Here is a 10,900-nt window from a genome sequence, read left to right as displayed (position 1 = left end):
AATAATAATAATAATAATAATAATAATAATAATAATAATAATAAGACATGCTACTAAACTTTGCTAAACTAAAGAATGAGGAATTGATTTAATTGATCCCAAAATTGAATATCGTATGTTCTCCACTTTGTAATATGTGACGATTACTTGTCTTCTGGGATTCGTTAGTATCACCCTCATTAAAAATGAACTCATAATTATTTTTTAAGAAAATAAGTCTAGTATTAAGAATACTAAAGATTTAAAATATAAATTCTAGATTCGGGAGTCTATTTTTTTTTTTAAAAGCACAAAGGTTAAAATCGATAAGAAAATTCCTAAAGTATCAAAGTCTTATAGGGCTAACAAAAAATTTCTGAATCAAGCTCTTCATAATTTGAACACCCCTAAAATTGACAACACTTGCTATCTCCTTTGTTAAGCTATCACTATTTCTGACGGTGCCCTAACAAATTCTAAAATTTCTTTTTTCATTGTGTGTTTCAATAAACTATAAATATCTAAATGAAATTTCTTGAAGTAGAATACACATCCAAAAATATTCAATATTTTCACGAGCACTATTATTAATCTTTCTTAATTAAAAAATTAATCCAATCACTCTTCAATATTCTAATATTAATTTTTAAGAGTCAACCCAAATATATGAAAAACATTTTTCATTGAAAAATAACTTAAAAAAAAAAAGTGCCCCCAAATCTCAATTGGTTGTAAAAACCATTTTTTTTTTCATACTCCTATATGTCTTTGTGGTTGATCCAATTCACACTTTCTCTCTTCTAACTTAACCTTAACACTAATCAAGTTCCCAAAACAGACCCTTGAGCTTTCTCTGGTAATTCACTTCAATAAAAAATCCAACTTTTTTCCTTTACTGGGTCACCATAAATTTGTCTAAATATTCACTACATTCAATTTTGTGAACAATTTTTTTTCTTTTGCTTATTGGGGCTTGTTTCAAGATCTGATCTTTGATTTTGTATATACAGAAAGCAAGCGAAGGGGGAAATGGGATTAGTGTTTTCACGATTGTTTTCTTCGTTATTTGGGAACAAGGAAGCTCGGATCTTAGTTCTTGGACTTGACAATGCTGGCAAAACAACAATTCTCTGTATGATTTACTGGTTTTTATGGATACCCTTTTGCTTATTTTGTGATTTGAATTCTGGGTTTTTGGTAAAGTTTGATTAGTATGATGATTCAGTTTTTCTTGCTTTTTGGTTATGCAGATCGTCTTCAGATGGGTGAAGTAGTTTCCACTATTCCAAGTAGGTTACTTGTGTCCCTCTTTATCCAGATTTGTTTGTTCCCTTTACACTTGGCTAAGTTTTAGTAAATGTTTCAAACTAATCCAAAACAAATTGATTGTACTTAGAAAGGAATAACACATTCGAATTGATACAATAGTTAGTATAAGTTGCTAGTTCGTTTAAGAGTATTAGTTAAAAAGATTATTTTTTTTTGGGAAGAGGGAGGACTAGTAATTATGCTGAGTTGATTAGAGATAGATTTAGCCATTTTCTAGTGGATATGGAAGTGTGAATTGTGAAATAGAAAAATGAAACTGTGGTGATTGTCTATGATCTCTTTCTTTTTGGGTCATGAGGTAGAAGCGTATCTACGAAATTTTATGTGCCATATATGGGTGGGAAATTCATCTGCCTGGCAAACACTAGTAAGGTGTACATCAAGATTCAGATTCGAGCAAAGCCATACTTCAGTGGGATTTGAACCTTGGCCTCCACCTTAATCATTGCATTTTCTTACATTCTTTAAGTGAAGAGAGGATATTGGTTTTCTTTTGTATGTTCCTCCTGTTTTTCTTGTAATGGATGGTTTTTGTTGATTTTCATGATGCAGCAATTGGATTTAATGTTGAGACGGTGCAGTATAACAATATAAAGTTTCAAGTTTGGGATCTAGGTAAGCTAATGGATTAGTTTGACGTTTGCTGCAAACTTGTCTTAGTTTCATTTCATGATCTTAGAAAAATTTTCTTGAGTGAAATTCAAAGTAATTGTTCTATATGTTCTGAGTTTTCCTGAACCTTAACTAGATTTAGTTTGAAAAATGCTTCTCTTTCTTCCTAGTTCTGTAAGGAGCTCAATCTTTTCCAGCTTTATCCTCATAAGCCACTCATTTCATGTTCTTTGCTTGACGCTTTTATCTGTAGTAAATGTTTCCCATGAAATTTCCTTAACTTAAAATAAGTTTTGTCAGACAGGATGGCTTCCGTTCTTCCCAGTTTTCTGAAATTAGTTCAAACTTTTGCAGCTTTTTCGCACAAGACACTAATTTCACGCAACTTTGATGCTTTTACATGGCTAAATAAGTTCAATAGGGATGGTCACAGGCACTCAGAATTAAAAAAATGAGTAATCAGTTCATGTAAATTGTAAATCTTTCATTCATCTCTAAATTAAACTTTGTGTCAGTGTATGGGTTATTGGTGTCTGGCGTATTGTATCCTAAAGCTTGCACAGAAGGGTTTGACCTATTGAGTGAAGTGGAGGGAGAGCTATGAGGTCTCCAAATGCCGGCAGAGGCAAAAAAACACTAGGTTATTCTTTCCATTTGCCTTAGCCTTAATGGACTTACCTGGTCTCTGAGCTGGTTAGAGGTAACATCATAGGAGGTGCCTGGTTAAATTGTCAAGATGCACACACAAGCTGGTCCAGAAACCACCTTTTTGTTTAAAAAATGTATCCTAAAGCTTAGTAATTATGGTGCATGTCTTGATAAAGGAGGGATAACCTAGTGGGAAAGATATTCCACCTCCAACCATAAGATTGGGTGTTGAGTTACCAAGGGAGCAAAGTGGGAAAGGACCCCACCACCATGTGCTTCATAAAAAGTGTGCACTTCAGATAATGACATGCAAAGCGATTTCAAATAGAAGGAATTAGTGTTATCAAGTGCAAAAAGCGCAAAAAAGCTCTAAGGTCTTTTGGGGCTTTAAGCGCACAGCGTAAATAAAGTGTGGGCTCTAATGAAAAAAGGTGCAAGCAAAGGAAAAATATAAACTGTCTTTAATTCAAGACTAATAATTATAATCATAAGTAACAAATATATGAACAAAGAAATTTTTAAAAAAATACGATAACGTGAAACATCAATTGTTTAGGGTAAGAGACTCATTGGCAAGGAAAAGTATGTCTTAGGGCCCTAAAGAGGAGATTGAAGCACATGTTAAGTGAGGCAAAACACTCAACATGTTTTGAGCCTCGCTTGAGGGCTTAAGGACACTTTAAGTGCGCCTTTGACAACATTGGAAGTAATTAACTCTTTGGATCCTCGGCTCAAGGACAAGTGAAAAAGAACTAATAACGAACAGAAACAACAACCAACAACTAGATAAAAGGATAATTAAAGCAAGAGAAACAACAAGTTGTAATAGAGCTCTAAGACTAAGAAAATACCAGAATAATACTTATACTCCTGGAATAGAAAAGAAAATCGCTGGATTACCTCTTCTATCCTAATCCTCGACCTCCACACTCTTCGATCAAGGGTCATATTCTCGATAAGCTGTAGCTGTGCCATGTCCTGCCTAAAAACCTCTCCCAATATTTCTTCATCCTACCTCTACCTCTCCTCAGACCGACCATGACCAATCTCTCACACCTTCTTACAAGAGCATCTGGTCTTCTCCTCTTCACATGCCTAAACCATTTCCGCCTCACTTCCTCCATCTTGTCCACCACGGAGGTCACCCCCACCTTGTCTGGAGTTTTTTATTCTTAATCTTTATCTCTCCTAGTTTGCCCACACATCAATCTCAACATCCTCATTTCTGCTACTTTCATCTTTTGAACATGGAGGTTTTTGATTGACCAACACTCTGCCCCATACAACATAGTCAGTGTAACCACCACATGGTAGAACTTACCTTTTAAGTCTTGATGACGCATTCTTATCACACAAAACACCATATGCAAGTCTCCATTTCATCCACCCGTCTCCAATATGATGTGTGACATCATCGTCAATCTCTTCACACCTTGGATTACTGACCTAGATACTTGAAACTTCCTCTCTTGAGTATGACGTGTGTATTAAGCCTCACGTCCATGTCCGCTTCATAAGTCCTGTCACTGAACTTACACTCCTGAATGTAGGATACGAGTTGGAAAAAAATTGTTCTCAGGGATTCTGAGAACACTTTGTGTAAAGCTATCTATATGGGCATATGGCTAACTTGCCACGGAAAAAGTACTCAAAGTCTTGGAATTATCTCAATACACAATTCTCAGCATGTGATGTATAGTTATTGTTTTTTTTCTTTTATGTCATGCTTTCTATAGTATGTTTCCATGATATCTTTACTTCTGTTATTTCTTTTTCCATCTACTTTGATATGCTTTTCCTTGAGCTGAGCGTCTTATCGGAAACAACCTCCCTACCTCCCAAGGTAGGGGTAAGGTCTGCGTACACTCTACCTCCCTGACCCACTTGTGAGATTACACTGTGTATGCTGTTGTACAATTATCAGCATGTGATCTCACTGCTTACTGCTTAAAGAATGTGTAGTTTCATGTAGTGGACGTATATCCCAAGTCTTTACTGTAAGAGCTTCTGATGATTTTTATCTTCTAAAAAAGAGAGTTTCTGCTGATTTTCATTAAACAACTTCACTATTCGGCTTGTTTAATTTGTGTAGTATCTGATTCCTTTAGCTACATTTCCTAGTGATTTACGCCTTTCTTCATCAAGTTTGTTTTGCTATATCATGTTAAGATTTCGACTAAGGGTTACTTAAAGAATGGTTAGTATAGGGGATAGGTTGTGGTTGGAGAGCTTTAGGCAGAAAGGTAGGCATAATGTGATGAACCAAAAATGAATTTTGTTTCTGCTTAAAGGCAAACAGCGAAAGAGGAATGTTACCCTTCAGAGAAAATACTAAACTACACCTCGGCATTGTAATAAAAGTGGAAGCGTAATAGTGCAAATCTCTGTGATTGTTCAGATCAAAGATCATTGTTTAGGGTTCTTCTCATTCCTCTCATCTCGTTTCCAGTGGCGGAGCCAAGAATTTCACGAAGAGGGTCCAAAAATTAAACAACAAAAGCTCTTTTTAAAAAGGGAAAAAAAAAATTGTTGCAAGTGAGATTTGAACACGCGAGCACTGACTCATTAAAGATGTCTAAACACACATTCAAGACATCTTAAAACCAACTAGGCTATAACAACCTATTATGTCAAGGGTGTCCAAAAATATGTTATTTAATCACTTCGTGTATCATTTTACTTGTATATGCGGTATTTTTTTTCTGACGAAGGGTGTCCAATTGGACACCCTGGCATACGTGTGCCTACCCCCCTGCTCGTTTCCCTTTTTTCTTTATAATTATTTCTTTAATTTTTGGGTGTTTTTGACAGATTTGCTTTTGTTGCTCTCTTCTGCATAGCATCATGTCTATTTATTTTCCTCTCTACCTAGAATCAACAATATGACTTTCTTCTAATCATGTTTCTTTTTTTCACCTTTTTTACAATAATGCAGGGGGACAGACTAGTATCAGGTAACTTCTAACTGGCTCTCAAACTTATAATAAAAAGAATTGTACATATATATCTTTTGTATCTATCTTGAAATCTACTAATGTGCATGGTGGATGTTAACTTCATTGATTAGTATGCTCGTCTCCCCTATCAGTCTTTCCATCTCTTTTGTAGTTGAGGTGCTAGTGCAAAATTTTGATATTTATTTATAATAAAGGTCATACTGCACACACCTCTTAATAAAAAAAGGAACAATATGTATCGGATTCCCAGGTTGTAGGCTACAAGCTAAGTTACTAATTCAGATATTCACGATTGGCATATTTTTTTAAGGAAACCGTCACATGTCTTTAGGACCGGAAGGTGGCAGAGTTCCAAAGCTTGGTCTATTTGCTCCACAAGCTAAGTATGCTTGTATATTGCAGGATAGCCACGATGTATGCCTGTATGGAGGTGGGTACAAGGAATAATGGAGTGTTCTCTGTTAAAATTTATTATGAAATGTTTCTGATTAGGGGGGAGATTGCATTTCCATATAGCTCGATTTAGATCTCAAAAAGTATCGAGAAAGGTGTGTTCTTTTTTCTTTTCACTTGGCTTGAAGCAAGAGGAGTGATGTTGGCAGCTAAGAATTTGAGAAAGAGGAAGGTTGCTTATGTCAAAGGTGTTGACCATCTCTTCATTCATTGTTTGGCAATTTCGAGGTTGTGGGGGGAAATCCTTAGTTGGTTTGGGCTAGTTTGGGTGATGCCAGACACTGTGAAAGAGGTTATTTTCACTTGGAACTATGGTCACTATGATAAAAGAAGGAAAATATCTAGGACTTGAATGTTGTGCTACCAGTACTTATGTGAATTATTTTAAGAGATAAATAAGAGAGCTTTTGAGTGAGAAGAGATGAATTTTGTACGATTGAGTATTACCCTCTTATCCTTTATTTCGTTTCGGTGCACCCATGAAATTCCTTTATGTATTGATGACTTGGTGTCTTTCGTAGAATGACATATAGTTTTGTATGTTTTCTACTTTTTGGTATACATGTTGTATATGGGTGTTCTGTTTTTTGCTCAAACATTAATAAAAATTTATTACTTTATCAAAAGATATCTTCAGGCATGAGTAAAAGCCGAGTCAGACCTGCACTTTTTCTGTGGCCATTTTGGTGTTGGGGCTTGCTTCTTCAATTTAGTGCCTCAAAAACTGAACTATTTAATGACTTTTAGATATACAAGGTCTATATCTTCCGGAGGTTCTCGTAAATCACTCTTGTTTCCCTGGTTAAGCCTCGTACTGTTATCTCAGCATCTTTTGATACTGTGTACCTACTATGTATGAACTTTTAATTGCCATCATAATGTATATCTCATCTCCCATTTCGTGATTTTTTAAATGTGGAAAGGTCCTTCATGGGTTCTTTTGCTGCTTAGGCCATACTGGAGGTGCTATTTTCCTAATACTCAAGCTATAATCTACGTTGTCGACTCAAGTGACACTGATAGGCTCGTGGTTGCTAACGAGGAGTTCCACGCCATATTGGAGGTACCTTTTCCTTGCTGCTCTCTCTCACTCTCTATATGTATATGTGTGTCTATATATATATATATATATATATATATCCTGCTTGTTGAAAATTAGGTTCTAATTGTGACCAATTGCTGCTAAATAGGACGTATCTTTTTATTTTGGATCCAGACACTGAATGCTTAGCAAACTTGATTTACCAAAACAACGGCTGTTAGCTAGTATTGCAAAAGAAATACTTGTCCTTTTCAATGTTTTCCTGTTAAGTGAAGGAATTCTGAACACACAGTAATACCCCCAAAATTGTCATTTCAGAATATATAGAACTTGTGAAACTACAAATTAGAAAGTTAACCAGAAGCATAAGGGAACAACTACAACAATATACCCAGTATAATCCCATAAGTGGAGTTTCGGGAGGGTGGTGTGTACGCAGACCTTACCCCTACCTTGGAAGGTAGATAGGTTGTTTTCGGAAAATCCTCGGCTTGAGTAAAGGAATTTAAAGCAAAAAGATGAAGAATAAAACAATAGCAGTAGCAAATAGTACGATAATTGAAGCAAAAGAAAAACATATGCTAATAAAACTCAAAGAATAAGACAATACGAGAGTGATGATAAAGCAAACGAGACGAGTAATAATAAAAAACTGAGAATAAGATAATATGACAGTATACTAATAATACTTATATGGGAAAGTTAGTTACTAATTTCAAATCCTCGATTGATTATGGTGCAAATAACATACACCATGCTACCTCCCCTTGGATATGACGCATCAATGTATCCATCGTCAAGACATATAAAAACAGGCTAAGAGCTGATCCATGGTGTAACCCCATCACGATTGAGAATTGTTCAGAGTCTCCTCCTAGTGTCCTTGTACAGATCTTGGCTCCTTCGTGCCATTGTTGTCAAAGGCGCATTTAAAGCACACTTATACTCTAAAGCGAGGTTCAAAACATGTTGAGCGTTTTGCTACACTTAGTGTGCACTTCAATGTCGTCACAAGGCTCTAAGACATATTTTCCTTGCCAATAAACGTTTCTTGAAGAGGTGACACCAAACAATTAAAAATTCACTTTATTGTCATTTTTTTTTCCGTCCATATACTTGTTATTCATGAAGGGGAGCTTTGCCGTAACTGGTAAAGTTGCTACCATGTGACTAGGAGGTCACGTGTTCGAGCTGTGGAAACAACCTTGTGGTTCGGCCCTTCCTCGTACACGGCAGGTGCATAGTGTAGCTTAGTGCACTGGACTGCCCTTTATATTTGTTATTCATGCTTATCTTGGATTAAACAAATTTGTAGACGGTAGAAAATGAAAGGGGGAGGCTGAAGAACGGGATTGAAGATGGTGAGAAAAATGACAGAGGGGGAGAAAGAAGAAAATAATGGAGAGGCAAATGACTCGAAGGGGAGATGGAAGAGAAACAAATAAAATGGGGAGGGGGATATATTCTGTAGAATTCTTTGAACATGTTTTTTCCTTTTCATTACATTTTTTTTGGTATTTCAAACTTATTTTAATTTTACATGTTACGTGGGTTTGATGTGCATCCATGTCAGGGCGAGTGAGGAACACACAACACTGAAGGTGTTTAAAATATTTGTTTTGATTGAGTTGTAGTGTTTGGATGAAACTCTGTGGAGTAGAGGGGAGCTGCTTGTCAAAACAGGACAAGTAAGAGTGTTTTTTGAAAAGCTGTTTAGCAAATTGATTTACAGAATAAGCAGTTCTTAGAATATTGGCTTGAGATGAGTTGAATGGAGAAACATGGTTAGTGAGGTTATGTAGCTGACTCAAATTTGTTTGAGATTAGGTCTTTGCTGCTCTTTCGATGGAAGTTAACATCTCTCCGAGTGATTTTTTAGTTGTGGTTACTCTGCTACCTGAAAGTGACATGTGTCCTTCAATTCAAAAGCTTCGCAAAAAGGAACATTGTAAAGGACTTAAAATTGGAAAGGTTGCCTATACATGTTTTTTTTTTTGAATTTTTCATACTACAACTTTTGCTAAGTTAAAGAGCCATTTTGCTGCAAGTGGGGAATAATTTCTACTTATGGTAGAATTGTATTTGTGTGGGTGCCAGAGTTGCAACTTTTTAAGAGTTGTACAAATAATAGAAATACAATTTTTACTACCAGGAAGCCATCAATTTTTTTCCTTTTGAATCTTCTAATTTCAAGTTAAGCTTTCTGGTTCCTATCTTTTATTTGACTTCTGAGGAATAGCATTTACGATGTATGTCACTTGTGAGGATGGCCATTGATGATGCATGTTTCCTTTTTTTTTTCTTCCCAGGAGGAAGAGTTAAAGGGTGCTGTCGTCCTCATCTATGCTAACAAGCAGGTTTGCGTCCTTGCTAGTTCTTTTTCTACATAGCTGAGGAAGAAGCTTTGGTCCATTTGATCCTGGAATAAATGCAATGTTTTCTTTCATTATTAAGCCATAGTTTTGAGTTACTATTTAGTAGTATTAAAATTGCTACATAGTTCTTCTTTTGCCTCTTAGAGATTTGCATGCCAATGTACGGATAGTCTGAGATTTATAGAACCTCTAGATTCAGAAAATCCCTATTTTGTTTTGAAAGACAAACTATTGGTTATTGGACTGGAATAGGCCCAATGGAGCGCAATTGGAAATAGATGATTCATATAGCAGCCTCCAAATAGTTTGGTATTAAGGTGTAGTCATTGTTGTTCTTTCTTTGGCCAACTTGCATTCTCTCTCTCTCACCCGTGCACGTGCCACACAGAAATACCAACCCACATCCAGACTGACATTAGCCGTTTGTTCAGATAAGCATGTAATCATTCACTATCATTTATTTAGGGTCTTCAATTGTTGACAGGATCTTCCTGGTGCACTTGATGATGCTGCAGTGACTGAGGCCTTAGAGCTGCACAAGATTAAAAATAGGCAGTGGGCTATTTTTAAGACTTCTGCCATCAAAGGAGAAGGGCTCTTTGAAGGCTTGGACTGGTGAGCTCAACTTCTTACCTTTTTTTATGCTGCCACGGCAATTATATGGCATGAATGCGAACCATATTTTTTGAAACTCCAGTTGATTCCACCGGTCATACCAGTGTTCTCATTTGTCATTAAGTGGGCTCCTTGGAAAAAAAAGGGCACTCCGGTGCACAACATCCTGTGTTCATGTAGGGTCCTGGGAAGGGTCACACCCTAAGGGGATGAAATGTAGGCAGCCTACCATGATTCAAGGATCAGTGGTAATTCCACAACTTGAACCCGTGAACTATAGGTTGCACGGGGTTAACTTTACCATTGCTCCAAAGCTCCCGTTCAATTGGGTTGTCTTTTTTGGAAAAGATAAGCAAAAATGAAAAGATAATTTGATAAACTAAGATAAACAAACAAAGTGATATATGTCAAACTTGGTTAGTCTATTTGGATGAGAGGATCGATCCAAGGCTATGCAAACATTTTTCAGCCTCAACTTCTCTTCTTTTGCTTTGCTGATATCACATTTGCAGTTCTTTTCTGAAATGTCTTCACATGAGTTGAACACACACACACACACACACACAAATGAACCTATCGTTCTCACACCTTTTTTCTCGATTCTTCTAAATGTAGGTTGAGTAATACACTCAAATCCGGAGGTGGCTAAATTTTTGTAAACGATGCAGCAGATAGACTGTGAAGACAAACAAGAGAGAACTTGGTATTAATGTGTGAATCGATTTCGGCCTTCAATTATTTTTCTAATTGCCATAGTTTCTGATTAATGCAAACTGCTCGGATATAATGTTTATACTTATCACAGATAATGAGAATACGAGGCTTTATTTTGACTTCATAGATTACAATTTACACTCTCTTTTCTTGAAAAGCTCAAATGGTTTTCCCTT

At 36.3% G+C, this 10,900-nt stretch overlaps 1 protein-coding gene across 1 annotated transcript; it reads left to right on the top strand.

Annotated features, from left to right (window-relative positions):
• The first annotated feature begins 688 nt into the window (after window positions 1-688).
• LOC102582483 (ADP-ribosylation factor 1) lies at window positions 689-10,900 on the top strand. Its single transcript, XM_006343482.1, has 9 exons — window positions 689-835; window positions 990-1,111; window positions 1,230-1,268; window positions 1,861-1,923; window positions 5,504-5,522; window positions 6,930-7,041; window positions 9,330-9,377; window positions 9,880-10,010; window positions 10,626-10,900. The coding sequence occupies exons 2-9, from the start codon at window positions 1,009-1,011 to the stop codon at window positions 10,657-10,659; spliced, it is 549 nt and encodes a 182-aa protein (XP_006343544.1). The 5' UTR covers window positions 689-835; window positions 990-1,008; the 3' UTR covers window positions 10,660-10,900.

Source organism: Solanum tuberosum, unplaced genomic scaffold (assembly GCF_000226075.1).
Source record: "Solanum tuberosum cultivar DM 1-3 516 R44 unplaced genomic scaffold, SolTub_3.0 scf00047, whole genome shotgun sequence".
In the NCBI taxonomy this organism is placed as follows: Eukaryota; Viridiplantae; Streptophyta; class Magnoliopsida; order Solanales; family Solanaceae; genus Solanum; species Solanum tuberosum.
The sequence above is the reverse complement of the archived record's forward strand: the minus strand, read 5'-3'. Positions and strand labels throughout refer to the sequence as shown.